The 22374-nt window shown below is 35.8% G+C and overlaps 2 protein-coding genes across 2 annotated transcripts; one reads left to right on the top strand and one right to left on the bottom strand.

The window, feature by feature from the left end:
* On the top strand, positions 1-21597 carry ERp60 (disulfide-isomerase A3). Its single transcript, XM_089647877.1, has 9 exons — positions 1-239; positions 551-759; positions 2877-3105; positions 4448-4564; positions 4739-4871; positions 5487-5650; positions 8188-8419; positions 20183-20317; positions 21298-21597. The coding sequence occupies exons 1-9, from the start codon at positions 91-93 to the stop codon at positions 21400-21402; spliced, it is 1473 nt and encodes a 490-aa protein (XP_089504003.1). The 5' UTR covers positions 1-90; the 3' UTR covers positions 21403-21597.
* On the bottom strand, positions 10753-14338 carry LOC149424933 (uncharacterized). The gene is made up of 5 exons (XM_089646607.1): positions 14208-14338; positions 13835-14119; positions 13253-13741; positions 11468-13156; positions 10753-10767 (listed from the first exon to the last, which is right to left on the bottom strand). Exons 2-5 carry the CDS (start codon positions 14057-14059, stop codon positions 10753-10755), a joined length of 2418 nt encoding a protein of 805 aa, XP_089502733.1. The 5' UTR covers positions 14060-14119; positions 14208-14338.
* Positions 21598-22374: the final 777 nt, after the last annotated feature.

The raw sequence follows: 22374 nt of genomic DNA on the forward strand, positions 1-22374 counted from the left end.
TTTGGTAAGCTTCAGATTGTACACGTATTTTCCTGTCACGTACTTTTGAGTGTAGTACTGTTTGCCGGTACCGGCATAATTTTTCTAACAATGAAGTCAACTATCATAGTAATTGTGCTATGTTCATTATTAGGAACTTCTTATGCCGCTGAAGAAGATGTATTAGATTTAGTTGATTCAGATTTCGCTTCAAGAATGAAGGATATTGATACCGCGGTAGTTATGTTTTATGCGCCATGGTAAGTTGTTTTCCTGTTTCATTAGAGTCTGACTAATTAAAAAGCTAACTTTATCCACCTTGTCTTAGAATCATACCATGTTTATCAAATTAAACCCGAAAATCTTTATATAAAATATGTAGTCATCAAAAATTCTTGAAAACAATCTCTTCTTCATATTAAACCTAATCCATCTCATCTACTGACCTCAATTATTGCTGTTTTAAAAACACTAAAATGTATACCCACCTTTGAAACTTTCTTTCCACGCGTAAAAAGATTAATCTAATAAACTATATATTTTTAATTATTCTTTTTTTTATTTTCAAAAGGTGTGGCCATTGCAAGAGGCTGAAGCCAGAGTACGCGAAAGCCGCCGAACTCCTCAAGGGAAATGAGCCGGAGATTGCCATGGTGAAGGTAGACTGTACCGAGGGAGGCAAGGACACCTGCTCCAAGTACTCCGTCACCGGATACCCAACACTCAAGATCTTCCGTCACGGAGAAGTGTCCAGAGACTACAGCGGACCTCGTGAAGCAGGTATGCCATTTAAAATCAAATTCTAATTATAATTTTTCAGATGATGCTTTTTAAAACTTTTCACATTACTTTATGAGTTGGCTTTGTTCAATTTAACACTTTTCACATTTAATAAAATAAAATACTTTTTTGTTTTAAAACCACGATATTTATTAATTTAAGAACCGACCGGTTTCGCTTTACTTAAGCATCATCAGGGTACAAATTAATACCCTGATGATGCTTAAGTAAAGCGAAACCGGTCGGTTCTTAAATTAATAAATATCGTGGTTTTAAAACAAAAAAGTATTTTATTTTATTAAATATGTCAAACCACAAAGTGATTGCTTTCTACAATAACTTTTCACATTACTTTGTGAGTCGTCTATGTTCAATTTAAAAAGCCTAGACCAAATAAAAATATATTTATTGCGTTGATTTTCAAGCACTTTTCGGTAAAATTTTACTTACAATTAACATTTTTAATATTCATTTTAAAAAAAAAACAACTTAATGACAATAAAAAAAACTTTTTGCATTTGCGATTATGAAAAATAGTGCTATTTAATATTAAAAAATAAAAGGTAAATCATTTCGGAAGAACACCAATGTGAAATTTGCATTTGTTTGTAGGTACTGCCAACCTAAAAAAAGAAAACACGAAACACGTAGGCCTGGTATATTAGTCAGTCCTTATCCTTGATATGGACGCAGAATAGTTCCTTTTTGCTTACCAAGGCTTAAGCGGCCGATTTAGCCCGCTTAAATTTGCACAAGGAATGTCGCACATAGCAAGGATGCGGACTGACTTATATACTGGGCCTATGTGTTTCGTGGTTTCTTTTGTTAGGTTGGCAGTACCTACAAACGAATGTGAATTTCAAATCGGTGTTCTTCCGAAATGGTGTCAGTTTGCAGATTTTCATGTAAATTAATATTTACACAAATAATATTAAATAGCACTGTTTTTCATAATCGTAAATGAAAAAAGTGTTTTTTTATTGTTTTTATGTTGTGTTTTTTTAATTCATACTAAAAGGCCTCTGTATTTAAAATTTTACATATTTTTGTAAAAGAATGATTATTCGTCTTTTGTACAAAAAGTAACAATTTACGTAAATATTTCGTAATACTCATTGCCAGACCATTTGTTCTAAAATGATAAGTCAATTAGGTTTAAACTATATGCGTTGTATGTCTCCATAACAAATGACTAAATTGCTGAATTTGCATAAATAGCTAAAAATCGAACATTTACTGTAATTTGCATTACAGCTCAGGTAATTTGCCCTCATTAAAAATACATTAAAATCCACGATACTAAAAAAATCATGAACATGAGCTGTATTATTAGTAACATAGAAAATTATAATTTTTTAATGTGTATTGTCACCAAAATATTTCTCAACTTAAAAATATGTCAATTTTTAAGCTGAGCACAAGCACCCTTGTGGTGATTTTATCACGAAAATGGCGCTATACAAATAATCCAATCATTATTATAATGCGCAATCGGATTTTGTAACCACCAATGTCATTTTTTACTTCACGGTTGTAACGTAAAAATTGTGACACATCCTCTTAATCCTGTAATCTATGCTTATAATGCCACATCAAAACGCTTACTTTAGACGGCTTTAAAACAGATATTTACAAATATTATTTATCGATACTAAAATTTTTATTGACTTATTGAAAAATTTCTACTGGTTATCTTGTAATACTGAAAATCGATAGTGGTTTTTCTCGGCATAAATCTTCACATTAATTGAAAAGTCCTTTTCGGTTTCAAGTTAAATTTAAATGCTGTCAACAATAATTATTCATATGCTTTAGAAGTTTATATTTACACCTATATAACTGCTAATTGGCCGAATGTGATTTTGCATAATTTCTTTTAAAGAGATGCACAGATAAGTCTCTTAATTATGATAGGCTATCAAAGACTCTGGGCGCCCCTTTCAACTATTTGCCTAACTGAAATTGTTAAAAGTGATTGGTGGGAGAGTCGGAAGAAAGTCATTCTATTTCCAGGTTTCTCAGGAAAATTGGGGATCACAAATTTCAGCATCGAAATAACGACTGATGGAAATTTCTAGAATATGTTGAAATCTATAATAATTTGTTTTGAATTCCAGCCGGAATTGCCAAGTACATGAGGGCCCAGGTAGGCCCCAGCTCCAAGTCCCTGGAGTCCGTGGAGGAGTTCGAGAAGTTCATCGCCAAGGATGAGGTCGGTGTCGTCGGCTTCTTCGAGAAGGAATCCGACCTGAAGGGAGCTTTCCTCGCCCTGGCTGACAAGCTGCGTGAGAAGGTGCGCTTCGGTCAGTCCACTAACTCTGCCGTGCTCAAGGCGCAGGGACAAACGTAAGCATAATATTAAAACTTAACACAAATTATTGTTTCTATTCTCCCTTTATTGATTTATACAACATTATAAAAAGCCAATCGCTTTGGATCCCTAAGTAATATTAGGTTGGATTCCTGTCCAAAATTTAAAATAAAGCTTTTGAGAATTTTTTAAATGTTTTGGTTTCCAAGTTTTTCACTTCGTTCTTTAAAATGTGCGAACAGGGATTTTTTTTACAGAATAATGCTTTTATGGAAACTACTATTAAAACTCAACAAAATATTTATTTTCTTTAGGGCAACTAGTACAAAATGCAAAATACACCATACTCATGCCGCAAAACTTTGGGGGGTGAATTATTCATGAAAAACTTTTTTCATTAGTGCCCGAGTAAAAAAGTTTTGATAAATCTCTTATTTTTGTTTGGTTTTCAAAGCATTTCTATAAACACACCTTTATATTTATTATTATTTCTTCCCACTCGGTCACCTGTTCTATTTAAGATTTGAAATGTGAGGGTGGCCATTTTATTATCCGAACATGTACATTACATGAAAAGTAAAAGCTATGATTACACTGATTTTTACTATATTTTTTTTTGATAATTAGAGTTGCTTTGTTTAAAAAACTTTTTAGGATTTTTTCCATAGATTTTCATGAATAAACTACCACCCAAAATATCACGGTGTGATTGTGAAACACGTATAAAAACAATGCATTACAGGGAACACTTAGAAGCAGAAAATTTCATGTGAATTTGTATCAATAATAAACCACCATGTATTTATAGTAATAATAAAGATAAGAGATAAAATAGTAAGGAACGCAAGAACTAAAATTAGTACAATTCCTTATAATATTTAGTATTTTTTCATTATTTTCCTTATTATTTGTCACCTTCTATTATAATTTAGATAGTGGAATATAACCAAATGACTGCGAATCACATACCAGCGGGGCCAACCCCCCAATTTCTCCTTTACTCCCCTTCCATATCTCTGTATTTCATTACTTACCTATTGTAAAAAGTAAAAGTACTTCTATTTTCATAAGCAGCTCTTCTAGTAAAAAAACGCAAGGTTTCGCATTGAGCACCAGTCAACCTTTATACATATCTGTTATGTATGTTCATTTTTACAACTGATAGAAGATAACATAAAATCTGCTAAATGAATCTACTTTGCCTTTTTTTTAGATAAAAAAAACCTGAAAGATAAGATGTCGATCTTTTCCTATGAATCTTACCTCTTTTTCGTTAAAGAAGATTGAATGCCTCTGACCCTTATCAACTAGGGCTCTGTGTATGTAATCAAAGTTATCAAAATCTTTGTTTATGTTTTTATCTGTTATCTTTTCCAGAGATGCCATCGTCCTGTACCGTCCCAAGCACTTGGCAAACAAGTTTGAAGATGACTCCGTTGTGTACTCTGGACCAGCTGATTCCATCGATATCAACCAGTTCATCACCAAGAACTTGTAAGTACATAAATACATACTAAATAGTTCTACCATTGATAGCATGCTTCAAGGATCGGTTAAAATACTTATTTTAAATGTTATTTTATTAATTTTAATTGTTGCATCAAGGATCGGTTAAAATACTTTCCTTATGTTAAGTGTAGCTTTATTAAATTCAATGTTGTATTGTAGCCATGGTTTGGTGGGACACCGCGTGAAGGACACCGCTTCCGACTTCAAGAAACCCCTCGTGATTGCCTACTACAGTGTGGATTACGTCAAGAACGTCAAGGGAACCAACTACTGGAGGAACCGAATCTTGAAGGTTTGTACATAATCCAGATTTCAATTTTGTAGTTCTGTTAAAATCGTAACTATCTATCCAGATATTAACTGGAATTCTATTAAACGAATTCTTCTTCCGACAAGATTCTGGTAGGACTGCAACTAACCAACCTGTACTGAAAATTATTAAATTCAAATCAACAATAATTTTCATGTGTAAAAAATATTACCTTTAAAATGTTTAGTTAGCTATCAATCTATATTATCTTCCCAGTCAACATACAAAAACTCGTAAAATGAACTGTCTCCACTGCGATAAGTAAATTGCCACATTGGGCCATAAATAAACCTCAGATAGGTAGGTACTTTCTCACATTAGGATTTTGCTTTATAATATGCATTTATTTTTTTACAACATTTAAATTAAGTGTTTACTATTATTTACTATTATTTTTTTTCTTACTGAAACATTATACCAGCGATAAAAAGTTATCTTTGGAAAAACATTATTTTATGTGTTAGTGAAGGTGAACAGTTGTTAACAACTGTTGATTTATGAGCATGATAATAAAAACAACATATTTTTTTTATTTTTGCAATACTGCAACACTCTTGTTCTATGGTACTAATTATTATTTATGGTTAATGTGTGCAGGTAGCCAAGGAGTTCTCAGATGACTTCACCTTCGCCATCAGCTCCAAGGACGACTTCACCCAGGAGCTGAACGAGTTTGGAGTGGACTTCGTCAAGGGCGATAAACCTGTGGTGCTCGCCTACAATGCCGTCGAACAGAAGTTTGTCATGTCGGAAGAATTCAGGTAATTACAATTTTACTGATAAATAGTTGGTTTGCAGTTTCTGTGCACATTGGTAGGCAGAGAGAGTAGAAGGCATCACTCGTTCCATGTCAGAGGCGACTTCTTCATGTATTTTGTTCCAACCCCTTAGGCCTCTGGACTGACATATTCTGTCAGAAGGTTTAGAGTATTTCCGCTTTGCAATAAAATCCTAATATTTCTGTTTTTGAAAGGTGATGAAATACGCTTCCAAATTTCATTGTTAGAAATAAACATATACTTTTTGAAATATTAAAACTCGGAATGCAAACATAAAAAACTTATAAAAATGGCTCACCTTACTTTTTTTCTAAACAAACCGATTACCGATTAATAAAAAAAATAACCCATTTTATTAGGCAAATGTATTATAAACTTTATTATCACCTAACTTTTTTGTCGTTTCATTTAAAAATAATTAATAAAAAATTCTCAAAGTTTCATAGATTTTACTCAGATTGCGGTTGAAAACTTTGGTTTCATAGAAGTGTTCATTTTAATTCTCCTGTGGTTAACTTCTAGATTTGAATATAAAGCGTGGTGTTTTCTCTTTCTAACACCGTTTAGATCATATTTCTCACCATGAAAGTAAGGGAGACACAACGATTTCTATAAGACCTATGAGCTTCTTCCCAAAAGTGAACAAATTAGCCTGAGGGATTAAATACAAATTTTCTATTTCCTAGAAAGTGTTCAGAGGTCATTGCCAAATGGCGGAGTTGGCAATTCCACATCGACCAATTGGCATGTGTGTCAATATAACTTACAATGCTCACTGAAAATCCTCTAACTGTCGGAACGTGTTGTTTTATGCTGGCCCTGTACTTAAATAAATAAATAATTATTGTCCGCTTGCATTTTTGACTACCCACTCTTGTTTTAAAGTTTATAGCGTGTTGAATATGGGTGACAGAACTTTCCAAGTTTACGTGTCTGAGTTTTCCAAGCTTTCACTGTCCAAGACTGCCATTGAACCTATTAATTTGCCTAGTGACCTTTCTCCTAGGATCATCCAGGCAGGCTGATGAAAATGATTATTTATTCAATATGTATACGTAATTTACATATTAGAAGTAAGATAAAATCGACCTTACTTAGGGTTATCGATAAACTTCTTATCGGTTTATCTCTTCAGAGACCCAATTATAGATTGCCAGCGTACTTGCAAACTGCTGATGTGTAAATATAAAACAGCATCGACCAAAATTAGATTTTATACTATAAATAATGAATAAGCACTTTTTAGCAAATATTTTGCAACCAAAATAGCCACCAATTGAGCAAATAACTTGCAGTTATGCCAATACACACGGTTTGTATAGCATCCATATACGTATTAACTTATATTGAGCTCATAATACCTTTACCGGATACGTCTGGCTTTGGACGTAGGCTGTAACGTTTTGAATATTATATTCTCACCTCGGCAAACCTTACTGGCTTACCTCTGAATCGGGTGCCTCAATTGCTCCGCGGCTATGCTCGGTCCTTCAGGGGTGCAGTCCTCAACCCAGTATCATTGTATTGGATAGGTTTGTTAAAAGAAACATGTGATTTTCGACATTAAGATACATATATATTGTTGATTTTATGGACAGATATACAAGTACATGTCCTACCTAGTTTGGCTCTACTACCGTTTAAGATTGTTTACGACGTAAAGGGGGAATCCGTGGTACATTACTTGGTAGCTGTAGTCGATTGGTGTTGAACTCGTGGTGAGGTGTGGCGACGCCTGGGGCTACCTTAGCCCGGTGTTGAACTCGTGGTGAGGTGTGGCGACGCCTGAGGCTACCTTAGCCCGGTGTTGAAGCCGCAGGCTGAATTGTCCGGCACTGTGTCCGGGAGGTCCAACTTGTTAGGTGTTTGTAAAATGTTCATCACTGCACGAGCTTGTCGCTATTTGTATCGTTTAAGCACTAGTATTGTGTTCACTTGCACTCGTTGTTGGGAAGCCGTACCGGTCTATTGTTATTTTGCGCGGGAGTTTGTGTTGTAAATACAACGTGTGATCTAGAATTCGCGCGCTGGTCTAAGTATCGCTGCGTCTCCGCGTGACTTCATTCCTCGAGTTTTTGTGCATAACTGTCGTTAACGGGCGCTCTACTTTGTTTTTATAACCTCAATGGCCTACGTGCACTTGGCTCCCTAGCGACGGTCCGGTAGAGAGCGGTGTGGAGGGGTTTCCTGTCCAAATCTTCGGTGGGCACGTGTTTGCGGGGGTAAGGAAGAGAGCGGGGGTGCGGGGTTTCCTGTCTTCCGTTGGCCGTTGAATTTAATACATTACAAGGCATTGTCCAATTTTTTCTAGTTTTGTGGATCCTTTGCAGCTTTCATTCATCCAAAGCAGTTGTCTTCAAATTGTCAATCCATCTCATCTGTGTTTACCTCTTCTTCTCTTTCCCAACCAATTCAATATTATGGCTAACCGAATAAAACAGAACATGATATGATATAGTTAGGTTTTGTGTGGAACCAACAATACGACATGTAATAAAACATTTCCTCTTCTATTCTAGCATTGAGAACTTCCAGGAGTTCCTCAACAAGCTGCAGAACGGAGACCTGACTCCCTATATCAAATCGGAGCCCGTCCCTGAGTCCAACGACGAGCCCGTCAAGGTTGCCGTGGGAACCACCTTCAACGAGATTGTCAACGACAATGGCAAGGACACCCTCATCGAGTTCTATGCCCCGTGGTGTGGACATTGCAAGAAACTCACCCCCATCTATGATGAGTTGGGATTAAAGGTACGTCAATCATTACAAAGATAAAAAAGTGGGTGTGTCAAGCCTACGCAAGACAGAAGTGAAACTTCTAGTATTCCTCTCTCTCTAGTTTCATTTCATCATCTCTATTTTCTCTCTTAGGTTAGTTTGAAAATTAGAGGTTAAATAATTCAACGACGAAGCATGGATTTGCTTTTTCTAATATTTTCTTATAGATGAATGACGTTCGATTAATGTATAGTTCCAAAAATTTTCAATTTATTCACAAGTATACAATATTACATAAATAACAATATTACAATTAAAAATTACAAAGAAATTACAATGACAATTTACCAATCATGTGCCATTTTCATTGTCAATTTCATGAATATCATTTCCTAATGTCGTGATAATTGGGTTATGGTAACTAAAGTGCGAGATATATACATGAGCACTTAAATCCTTAATGAATCGTGCAAAAACTGCATCGATTGTTGTCCCGTGTCTAGTCGTGCTAGTGTTCCTATCATTAACAATATCCAAATTGAGGGTGTTTTTGAAAAAGTTCAATAACTCTACAGATTCTTCCCTCGCAAAATTAACATTAAAATCTCCCGAAATGATCATAGGAATTTCGTGATAATTCTTATTCAATAGCCTCGAACCACCCTCTGTGTATGGCAGAAGCACATGGTGGATAAAATCTTTGATATCAGTAATCGATTTACCTGGTGAGATATAAATTGACACCATAATAATTTTTTCCCCATTAGCCAGAGAGCATTCTGCAGCACACAAATCCCCAACGGAGGATGTATGACTAGAAACGAATTCATGGTTACGGGCATGAACGTCATTATGTTTTACCACAACATGTTGGAGTCTATTTACATTTTGATATATACCGACACCACCCGCTCTAACACTGGGTCTCTTGTATTGTACAATGCAATCAAAATTTTCAACATTAACATGCCTGTCATCGTCAAGCCAAGTTTCGGAAAGCATCAATATGTCCGAATTTTTTAGAACATTACCTCGTAAATCTGTTGCATGTTTGTTAATACTTTGACAATTGAATGAGAATATCGTCATATCTCCTTTCTCAATATTTTCTAACAGTACTAGATCGAGAGTTTTTAAACGAACCGTAGAAAGTCTGTCAAATTCTCTTCTCAATTGAGCTACTGATGTGTCTTCGCGTCGTCCGTGATGGAATAAAACCTGATTTTCTGCAGGCACAATATAGAGACCTTGAGGACTTGTAACTCTTGATAAAGCTACATAAACCAAGGATTGCGAATGTTTCTTGCTATACGTATACACAACACTATCGTACGTTCCTCCTTGCGACTTGTGAATAGTCATTGCGCATGCTGGCTTAAGTGGAAAATGGTTTCTCTTTGCTTGGATTTTACTGTGTGATTTAGTTTTGTATAATGGGAAAGTCGCTGACCTACGACTTATCGGAGTTGCGTCATTACTTATTCCTAGTCGAGTAGCATATTGAGCTGTTTTACTACGTGTCCGTCTTCCTACACCTTTTGGAAAAATTAGCCAAACTCTGATAATTTTGTGGCTTTGATCATCTAACTCAACATAGACCAATTTACCGACTGCTCCATTTGCTAATCCATCTGTTACATCGATATTCGTTGTGATTAAATATGGTTTGTTCAAAGCAAAAACGATTTGGTACGGGAGGCCACCAGTATCAATTGATGACAGTTGATGTAGTTTGAGTCTTGCATCTCGTTCTTTTTGAAAATCATTACCCCAACCGATTATTTCATCGTCAGCGATAGAATCTTTCTTATTCTCACATGAGTTCAATACAGAAAGATTGTAAGTATCGGCAGAATAATTATCATAGTATAATCTAACTCCATTGGGACAAAGATTATGGGCATCCTCATTCGTAACGAACCTTGATTCAATGAGTTCCAGTTGTTGTCTGGTCAAAATTTCCCCGTTACCAATTTTCGTTAAGGCTGATGAGAAACATTCATTTTCTTGTCTCATAACCTCTGTCAGTTCATAAAATTTAATACTCCTCCATAACTGATTACCACCTATTCTTTGTATTTTTTGCTTATAAATAGGAGTTGCTCTCACTGGTGGCAATTGTCTCAAATCTCCGATAAAGATCATATTCATACCACCGAATAAGGAATCATAATGACCTGTTATCTCTCTCAGTCTTAAATCTATTCGTTCTAACATCTCAGCACCAATCATACTCACTTCATCGATAACTATTACTTTCACGTACTTGAAAAGTGTTCGATATAAAAATTTCAGTTCATTTGATAGTGGAATTCGATTCGCCGGTGATATTTTGAAAGCCGTATGAACTGTTGTGCCCCCAATAGCTACTGCTGCCTTTCCTGTTGATGCGCAAGCAATATAAGCGTTTAAATACCCATCAGTATTAGAAAATCGGTTGAAAATCTCCATTAATAATTTGATGGTGAATGTTTTTCCACATCCTGCTGGCCCGGTTAAGAATAAGTGTAAGGGTAATGCGTTTTCTGTTTGATTTAAATGTATACAGTGTTGTAACAATTCGAATTGCTTCTCATTTGTTAATCTCATTAAATCATTAAACTTGTCATTCTCCATAATGTTATCTTTTTTCCTGGCAATTGCACCAAGTTTGTTCAATGATGCTTGCCGCAAATCAAGATTGGCAATTGAATGGGGATCATTCAGGAGTTGTTCATACGGATCAGGCTCTTGATGGACATTCACTTGATTTCGGTCGTCATCATAAAGAAGTTCTTCACGACATAACTGAGCGCATATTTCCATAGTTTTAGCAATGTCTAAATTTGACTCGAATTCTTTTCTACGTTCCATTATTAATGCCTCATTCTGTTCAAATAATTGTAGAAATTGCATGTCTGCTAAAACATCTGTTTCTTCAACTCTAAACTTGAGGTGTAAAGTAACCATCTCCCTCTTATAGTCTGCCAAGTCTTTTCCCATGTCGTAATTTCTATACCTAATTATTCGTGGTATTCTCCTTTCAGAAATTTTTCCTTTGGGACCTACATTATATTTCGAAACAAATTGTGCTAACGTTACGTCTTCGAGTTCTTCCGGCCTCTTCTCATATTTGTCAAACCAATTTTGTTTCCAAATGTCAGTGCAATCGTAACCAAGTTCTTCAAGTTCTTTATTTGTTTTCCTAATTCGTTCACGCTCTTGTGGCCAGAGTGTTGGTATGTAAACGACTGCTACTGACGTTTTAGACATTGGCAACCGCAATAAAAACCAAGCGGCCTCTTGACTTGTCATTTCAACACTATTGAGCACGTTAACACTAAGTTTTCTGAGTGCCTCAACGATATCAAAGTCCGGATTTTCGTCAATAACCTCTACAATTTGTCGCTGCAAATTGCTGATGCCTCTATTAGTTTTGTTGACATATTCTACAACGTATTGTGCGCACGAATACTCTTCAATAATATATTGAAAGTCCATGTTAGATCCTAATACATTTAACAAGAAAGGATTGAAGAAATTATACCATTTTTCCGAAGGAAGTCGTTTAACAAATACTCGTGGTCTCATTATGCCGGCTCGTATAATGTTAATGTACTCTTCATCCGAAGTAATTAAGTTGCAGTCATAAAAATGATTAATGCTGTCATAATCAATGTCTTCTAGATTTTTCCTGATTAATTTATAACGATTCTTTAGCTCTCGAATTTGTGGATGATCTATCTCCAATGGTGTGAGAATGACAGTTTTACGCATGGGCATAAAAGGTGCATCAAAGCGGCAAGTGGGAGAGTGATTCGGTTGGTTATTTTTGTAGCACGTAAATGTATGTTTGTGAGTTTGAAGTCTAATATTTTCTGAAGCTTCAGCTGGAGAGACTGAGATTAGAGTATCTATGAGGGATACAGTAGCCTCGTAATCTGCGCCTAGTGGATCGTTCGGAGCATTGTCTAACCATATAAGTGAATGAACATGTGGACTACCTCGGTGCTGAAATTCGATGCGCTTGAAGAAATTGATGACTCTATATTTTCCAAATGGACTACATTTTTTCGATTGTAAAATTGAAAAGATAACGTTAATTAATTTATCGAAATGGAGTGCGCAACTAACTGCATCTTCATTAATCAAAGTTGTTTTATCAAAGTAATTTAAATTTTCTAGTTGCTCTTCTGTCAATTTTACACGTTCTTTCAAGAAATGCAAAGTCTGTAACAATTTTTTCCAACCGATTTCATTTGCACTCATTGTTAAAAACATTGTAGGTCTCCCTAACTGACGCATCATTGCAAATAGATTCCGCTTGCGCTCAGACCAATATGCAGCTGAATTTGGAATCGGTTTTAAAAAAGCTAAGTTCTTATCTAAGCAGTTGTTAATGTAGTCCGGAGACATAATAGTCTCTTTACTTATATTTGTATTTGTCCCAATGTGTTTGAAAGTAATCTTTAGAGACTCGCTGACCCTCAAACGCATAATTTTTGCCGCAACGTAAAGAAGTTTATTAGGCGTAACTCCTCTCCTGTCAGAACGCCGTAATTCACTCGTGGCAATCATGAAAGGCGTAACACTAATCTCTGGGTTGAACTCTCTAAATTGTCCGAGGTAGATCGAAGGGAAAGAAAGTTCTTCTGCGTGTTTATCGAATAACAAACTTTTCGGTACGTTTCTTTCACCCGGTGCGATTTGTAAGAATTTGTCTTCGTTCCAGAGCAAAGTATGCTGCTGCGCGACAAGACTTTCTTCGATTGGGATATGTTCGCTCAATTCCTCAATGTTAACCACTTGAGGAGCATTCCTATGATCAAACATCTGAGGAGAGACATTCTCATCACTGTTAAACGTTGTATTGCTAGATTCTCGTACAGACGTGTAGTCTATTTGAATATCTTGCTCAATATTCCCGAGAAAAGAGTTATTTATGGATATTTTATAAAATTTATACATTGGTTGATCAACTAGATACCGTAACCAAGCTTTAATTTCACCTTTTTTCACCAACCCTTGCAAATAACTCGACTTATGGATTAATTTCTTTTTAATGTGTACGTTGATGCAAAAATCGTCATCCACATGTCTTGGCAAAACGCTCACCATATTATCTACCGAGACAGGAACATTGATGATCTGGCCACTTATGCAGAACTGACCGTTAACGTGTCTTATTCGCCGTATTTGCATGAATGGTAGTCTAGGCGAAATTAATCTTTCAGCAATGAGGTTGAGTTGAGGCAAATAGGCTGGTCTTTCCGGATATTTGAAGCCATTGAAGGTCGCTAGCGTTGGAATTTTCTTATTCTGCATACTCCTTTTGCATGTAGTACATAGTTTTGCATCAGCAATGTTCGCAAGAGCCTGGAAAATATGTTAACCATTAATTTCAAACATTGATAAGAGTTACGACATTAAGAAAATTATGATAATATCCACATTATGCTTTAAACATACCGTTATTTTTTTAAGCATCGTTTCATCAGCGGATGTCGCCTTTTTTAAATCCTTTTCGAACCAAAGCCGATCGCAAACGCTACAAGCATAGCCGAAAGGATTTTCCACAAACATTTTTTGAAATTGTTTATGTGCAAATTTGTGATTCACATAGCCACTATAGGGAGGCACAAAGTCATTATCAAATTCTATCGGTGGCCCATCGAAATGCTCTCCAATATCCATGTCGGAATCAACATCACTCAGTGATTCTCTATTCGGGAGTTCATGGTCATCGTGTACATTCTGTTAACAGAAAATATAATTTACTGGAAAACTCATTCGAAATCAATTTTTTCATCTATAATGCAATTTTTCAGAAATTGATACGTACAATATTGGCATTATTCGCATCATCATCATTCGGTTGTGTAGTTATGGCTTCTTGGACAGGAGCCTCTTGTATCTCATCAAAATCCTGGAAAAATTAATACATTGAATGTAAATTTCCAAATTTAATTCAATGTTAATTAATAAATAAATTTATTCGAACAATGTAATCATGGCATATCAACTTACAATTTCGGAGGCATTAGTTTTTTTTTGCAAATTTTTATTTTGCTGCTGCCTTATTGAATTCTGGTGAATATTGTCGGGTTTTGGCATGGAATGTTGGTTATGTATTTGTGCTGCATGTAGGACGTATTTTGGACCATCATTGGGACTCAATAAATTCGCAGTACACGTAGAATTTAGAACGATTTTCCGTTTTTTTGATGGAACTGGAGCAGGTGTTATAGCTTCAGCTACCGCAGATTGCCGAAGTTTTTGACGGTCTCTGTGTGCTTTACAACGTTCTGCTCCCGTTTTAGCTTGAGGTTTGGGAGGCTTTAATTCTTTTTTCCGCTGTCTGTGCCGCCTGTTGGCCATTGCTTTGATTGTAACGACATTCCTACATCATATTTCACTGTTAATATAATCTCGCCAATATATTAAACAATCCTATTCCAACAATACTACTATACTAGCAGTTAAAAACCCGCTCCGCGGGTTTTTTTCTGCTAGGCCCTTCGGGCGGCACTTGGTTGGGCTTCGCCCAGTTTAAGTGATACTAACAACAGTTACATTTAATAGGTAGATATTAGGTCATTCACAGAGAGAGGATGAGTATATATTGTTAAAACATGGAACAGGAAGGAGTTTATGCATATTAAGAATGACAGTTGTTCGGGTAAAACTTTACCTTTCCCGAATAATTGCCTAAATGGCTAAATGTAAATTAATATAGGTAAATATTCGGAATCGCTGGAAACGGAAAATACGAAATATTTTTAAATAATACCTTCTGATTTACCTTAATTACTATAAAAGGAATCGAACAGCATTTGGGAAATTTTTAATTTTAGCTTTTTAATTTTTAATTACGTAAAATGAAAATTCGCTTTCGCTGTATGGGATGACAGCCTGAATAATTTCTGTTGATAACATTTTATTTTGTCGGTATTCCTGAAATGAGCGGCTAGAGACAATTGAAAAACGTAAATTAAAAAAATATAATGTAATACAATATTCCGGCAAAATAGTGCCTACTTAAAAAGCACAAATGATTTATTTGGCTATTATTATCATTATTATTTAATTTAACCTCACCTATAATTAACTATATGACATCTACCAAGCTCCCAGACTCTCTACTCATTTACGGCTCCAAAGACTAAGATGGGCCGGACATGTGCACCGAATGCCAAGCACACGTGTACCAAAGAAGGTTCTAACAGGACACCCGGGAGGCAAACGAAAGGCGGGCAGACCTAGGCTGAGATGGGAGGACGATGTCAGGAAAGATGCCAGAGGACTACTCCATGTTGCAGATTGGAAGACGACGGCCGAGGACAGAGGGCGGTGGAGGCTCATGTTAAAGGAGGCCAAGGCTCGAAATGGGCTGTAGCGCCATTGAAGAAGAAGAATAATTACCTAAACTAACCTATAATAATCCAGCCTAACCTATAATTATCCAACCTAACCTATGTCCTAACCTAACCTATAATAATCCAACCTAACCTATATCCTATCCTAACCTATAATAATCTAACCTGACCTAACCTAACCTCACCTATAATAATCCAACCTAACCTAACCTATATCCTAACCTAACCTATAATAATCCAATCTAACCCAACCTAACCTAACCGAACCAATCCTAACCTAACCTATCCTAACCTAACCTAACCTATACAAATCCAACCTAACCTATAATAACCCAATCTAACCTAACCCATAATAACCCAAACTAACTTTACCTAACCTAACATAACCTGACTTATCCTAACCTATAATAATCCAACTTAATCTAACCTAACCTATAAACTAACTTGAACTATACTAATCCAACCCAACCTAACCTAGCATCACCCAACCTAACCTATCCTAACCTATAATAACCTTTTTTTAATATTTCCTTACTTGTAAAAGAAACCAAAATACCTTTGTTTTATTTTTCGAGCTTGGCTAAAATAGTACCACCTACCTGGTATTTTTCATAGAGTAAATGGTAAAAATTCTAGCCACTCACATCAGGAATACTAAAAAAAGAAAATATCATCAATATAAATTATTCCGGCTGTCATCCAATACAACGAAAGCGAATTTTAATTTTACGTAAGTAATTAAAAATTAAAATGCTAAAATTAAAAAATTCCCAAATGCATTCAGATTCCTTTTATATTAATGGTAAATCCGAAGGTTTTATTTAAAAATATTTCGTATTATCCTTGTCCAGCGATTCCGAATAATACCTTAATATATAATATATTGTATACCTGGCAAAATGATTGTTTTATTATACATATAAGTTCATGTCAGATGAATATAGATTTGTTGGCTAATTTTACAATCAACGAAGCGTTTCTATCTTCCGATTGTCTTTCATATTATTTTATTGAGTTGGCAGTGCCTATACTTCCGCGTATTGTTAACTTCATGTCGGTATTCTGTCAAATAGTGCGAAATTATTATTTACGTAAATAATATTAAATATCAATATTTTTCAAAATCGTACATGCAAAAAGTTGTTGTTTATTGTCATTAAGTTGAATCAAATGTTTGTTTTATTTGTAAATGCGTATTAAAACGGTAGTTTCACGTAAATAATTATCGTTGTTTGAATAAATGAAATTGTACGAATTTGTATATCGCTATTATGCGCTCTGTCGGCCAATAGCGAAACTACTCCAGCGGCCGGTAAAGGAGGGATTGACATTTTTAAGGAACCTTGGAATGCTTAGAATGTAACAGACGTCAAATATATAAAACGTAATTGTGGAAAAATTTTACTGTAATGTAATTAATCCAATGGATTGTGAACTTTCTAAAACATACTTTATTCGATATTATCCAAAAATTATATTAGCAGAAACGATGCTTTTGAAAAAATCTGGTGATTTTTAGTATGAAATCGGGTCGGAATTTAGCCGAAACAGACAATTTGAATTCGACCAATCACAGGGCCCAGACCGTCCAGACGCTGGCACAATAATATTATAGATTGTGAAATATTTATCAACTCTTATAGGTTATATTTACCTTATGTTAATGTCATCACTGTGTGAATCAGACTCTCCTCTTCTTTGGTGATTCTCAGGGGATATTTCCTCTTGTGCCACTGATGTGTTCATCACCTCTATCTCGTCATTACTCATTTTTAACACTGAAATTCTGTACCAAACCGTATGAACCACAATCAATTACGTATTTCACTCGTATTACACTCACGACGCAGTATACTAACCAAGCAGCTGATGCTTTGCGTGGCGCAGTTCGCTGGTGTCTGAGAGAGAGGAAAGAAGAGAAGAGAGAGAACCAGGGTTGCCAACCGTAAAAAAAATTCCCTCGTACGGATGCAGCTAAAAATCTCGTACTTTGACTTTCAAACCTCGTACCAGGGATGGTATGCCCAAAATAATTATTTCCCCAGATTTCGAGGCAAAATTTCCCTAGAATTTCCCTACATTTCGGAAAACCTTGAACAAAACAAGATCTTGGCAAACAAAACCCGCTTCGGGGAGGGGGGTAGGATTTAGGACTTGATAACTACCATAGATAATCATCGCGCAAATACGGCAATGTAATTTTTGGTGTAAGAAGTTCCTATAAGTTCTGATAGATGGCACTAGTTTTTACTGTTATATAATAGTGATGTAAAATGTTCGTATAGCCAAATTATCAAAATCTCGTACATAATTGTACGAGGTTGATAGTCTCCTCGTACCTCGTACGGAAGGCCACAAATCTCGTATTTGTACGAGGAACCTCGTACGTTTGGCAACACTGGAGAGAACGTTCGTGAGCGGCTCCCCCACCTCAACAAGGTTTCACTTCAAAAATGCCACAGCCGAGAATCGAACCTCGCTTAACTGATTGAAAGCCAACCACGCTGAGCACCAATTGTGCGAAAATACGTTATTTAACTTATTTAATAATTACAACGAATTTTGTACACCATTTTTCTGAACGGTGAGCGGTGGTGGGGGTATATGAATATAATATGAAATAAAAATTTTTTTCATACTACTGGAGCTAAAATACAATATCAAAAATATCCTTCCTTTGAAAAATAATGATTCTCCATAAAAAAGGAGTGCACTGCCCGGGAATCGAACCCGGGTCGCAAGAATGGGAATCTTGCATGATGTGCTTCCGCATTCCTAAAATAATTGTGAAATTATAAATACATCCCGGCTGCCAAAAGTCCATATTGAAAAATTAACAATTTTATGATTTTTTTCAAGTCACTGCTTGTATTTAATAAAATGAATTCTTAAAAATATCACCTGAAATAATCAAAACACAAATTAAATAAAACAGTATCTCAGAAAATTGACCAAAAATAATTTCCGGTACCGGGAATCGAACCCGAGCCTCCTGGGTGAGAGCCAGGTATCCTAGCCACTAGACCATACTGGACTTGCGAAATTGTGCGAAAATACGTTATTTAACTTGTTTAATAATTACAACGAATTTTGTACACCATTTTTCTGAACGGTGAGCGGTGGTGGGGGTATATGAATATAATATGAAATAAAAATTTATTTCATACTACTGGAGCTAAAATACAATATCAAAAATATCCTTCCTTTGAAAAATAATGATTCTCCATAAAAAAGGAGTGCACTGCCCGGGAATCGAACCCGGGTCGCAAGAATGGGAATCTTGCATGATGTGCTTCCGCATTCCTAAAATAATTGTGAAATTATAAATACATCCCGGCTGCCAAAAGTCCATATTGAAAAATTAACAATTTTATGATTTTTTTCAAGTCACTGCTTGTATTTAATAAAATGAATTCTTAAAAATATCACCTGAAATAATCAAAACACAAATTAAATAAAACAGTATCTCAGAAAATTGACCAAAAATAATTTCCGGTACCGGGAATCGAACCCGAGCCTCCTGGGTGAGAGCCAGGTATCCTAGCCACTAGACCATACTGGACTTGCGAAATTGTGCGAAAATACGTTATTTAACTTGTTTAATAATTACAACGAATTTTGTACACCATTTTTCTGAACGGTGAGCGGTGGTGGGGGTACCCGCTTTTTCGTTTCGATCTTGACTCGGTTTTACTACGTTCCCGAAAATTCATTACGCGGCTAAAGAAGTTTCACTTCAATAAAATCTGATCTATTATTTATCTTCCCGTTGCCAACAAGGGTATATAAAATCTCTATACTTTAAAAAATAGTGAATTTATAGTATGTATTGGTAATTTTTGTATGCCTACAAACTCTCTTTATGTCGATAATATATGTGGGGGCATAGAATAAAGAATAACACTAAAAGTGCCTTCCATACAAGTTCCATTTAGCCCAATAGCCCAGCGCTCCATCTCACTTACACTCGCCCAAAATCATAAATCTCTATCCCTTTTGAATTTCGCAAACAGTTTTGTATTGGAAATATTTAAATATAGGCAAATATTTGGAACGCCCACAAGTCACTTCTAGTTTTCTTCTCTATTCCATGCGTGGGGGTATCTCAGTGACCCGTCATGGTGACACAAGTTTTGTTTTATATCTTGGAATGTCAAAGGTTAAATATATTTTACAAGGATTCCAAATTATGTAGATTTTTTTATATCTGTTTCTAAGATACAGAAAAACCAAATCTTTTTAGGTGGGAACCTTATACGGGAAGCCGGTAAACTGTAAAAAATTAAATACAAATGTATACATAAAGATATTTTAAATAATTTTATAGTAAAAAAAAAACAACAATGTACATTTTGTCCTTTTTTTAAACCATCCGAACCTGCCATTTTTTATTATATCCTCTTGAATAATAAACAAAACTAACCTCAAAATTTCCCAACAGATGCTGGACGAAGATGTAGCGATCGTGAAAATCGACGCCTCCAACAATGACGTGCCTCCCACCTACCAAGTCCGCGGCTTCCCCACCCTCTACTGGGCGCCCAAGAATGCCAAGAGCAACCCCATCGCCTACGAGGTTTGTGACAGCAGTCTATTTATCAATAGCACAACATTACTGTGTCTGGTGGAACCTGGTTATTATGTAGTTATTACAAAGTAGTCATTATGATAATGGTAATGTAATGCTATAAAAAACTCTAGAGTAGATCTCTCTGGAGCCCATTATCACATGACAGTGCTGTGTCTGATGAAACCTTGTTGTTCCAAAGGGTTTTTTATGGCAATGGTAATACATATTATGATAAACAACTGTGAGTAGATTTCTGTTGAGCTCATTATTGCGTGACAGCTGTCTGATGGAACCTTGTAACGGAACACATGACAAATATGAATGTTTATACTATACCAGAATACCGTCAAAAACATGGAAAAATTTATTTTTCTGATTATCGTACTAAAAATATGTAATTTTATTAATTTCATTCATATCGATTTAAAAAAAGATTTAAAACTGCACATCCCGAAACGGTTCCAACTGGCTACAATTGAAAATTGCATTATGACACAAAAAACGCTAATGTCTAGTAAGACGAATAAAAATGATCATGTTGTTTCAGCGGCAAATCGAAAATGGCACATTTAAATCGTTGAAAATTTGTCAACATAATAAAAAGTCAAAATTCATTATTGTAATTATTTTCGAAAAAAAAAAAAAAACAGTGAAAATACTCTATTTAGTGATATTATAATTTTTTTTATAAGGAACATTTACTCAAATGTGCCAAATTCATAATCTCATTTGGGTCTAATTTAGTTAATATTAATTAGCTATAATTTATTTTGTGTTGCAGCCTAGCTATAATTAATTTAAGCCTGTGGAACAGGCCACGCTATATTTTCGTGGCTTGGCCTATTTCAGCATATCACTTGCCACACTTTCCCACTGGTAGTGTATGCGTATAGTGTAATGTGTCGCCTACCTTAGTCTCGTATTCTAGCTATAATTTATTTTTTCTCACGGTCTAGCTGTAATTTATTTTGTCTTGTTATTTCTAGGGCGGCCGCGAACTGGACGACTTTATCAAGTACATCGCCAAGGAGGCCACCAACGAGCTGAAGGGCTACGACAGAAAGGGCAACCCCAAGAAGACTGAGCTGTAGAGACTTCAACGGCAGTGAGTTGGTAACATTTACCACCGTCATGCAGAATTGGTCCACAATGTAGCTAATTAAGTAATGAAAGGTTGGGAGGGAAATTCTCCATACTGTTTGTCAATTTTTTCACTTGCAATTACTGTGGGGAGATCTTGTGGATTCCTTTTTTTTATTATAAAATAAATATTTTTTTGTAAACAATCGATTTGTTTTTATTTTTATACTTTTATTGCAATATTTGTCTAATCATACCGTGTCAAGCTTAACCTTATCTATGCGGCTGTCGCATGTGATCTATCGGCGGCTATCCCTGTATGCCCCTGTATGCGGATGTCGCACATGTCATCCAACGGCGAGTATCCCTTTATGCGGGTGGCGCATATGTGATCCATCAGCGGTCATCGGGGATACGCGGATGTCGCATATGTGATCCATCGGCGGCTATCCCCATAAGCGAATGGCGCATATGTGATCCATCAGCTGCTATCCTCATAAGCGGATGTCGCATATGTGATCCATCGGCGGCTATTCCGTATGTGGATGTCGCATATGTAATCCATTAGCAACTATCCCTGTATGTAGACGTCGCACACGTGGTCCATGAAGTTTTTCACTAAGGGCTGATATTTCAGTATACTGAGTCAGATTAGTTTATCAGGCTTACTACCAGAGAGCAACTTGACAAACATAAATGTCTCTCAAGCCGAGGTTTAAAGAGCAGCTGAAATACTAGCCCTAGAACACATACATTGCGTCAAAACTTGTCGCTTGGTGGCATAGTATGCGGTGATAGGGTCAGCATTTTAATCTTCTACAGGCCAACACGCAAAGCGATATGCCTTACATATAATGTGGTTTCTTCGTCAGGATGCCAGTGGTTTAGTTATGGTCAGGATTAAAACATTAGTTTCGAAACAAGTCAATCATTTTGATTAAGTAGTGATGTAAACAAAGTTACTTATTTTCTTTAAATTAAAA

Source organism: Hesperophylax consimilis, chromosome 3 (genome assembly GCF_061612785.1).
Source record: "Hesperophylax consimilis isolate HC1 chromosome 3, BYU_Hcon_1.0, whole genome shotgun sequence".
Classification (NCBI taxonomy): Eukaryota; Metazoa; Arthropoda; class Insecta; order Trichoptera; family Limnephilidae; genus Hesperophylax; species Hesperophylax consimilis.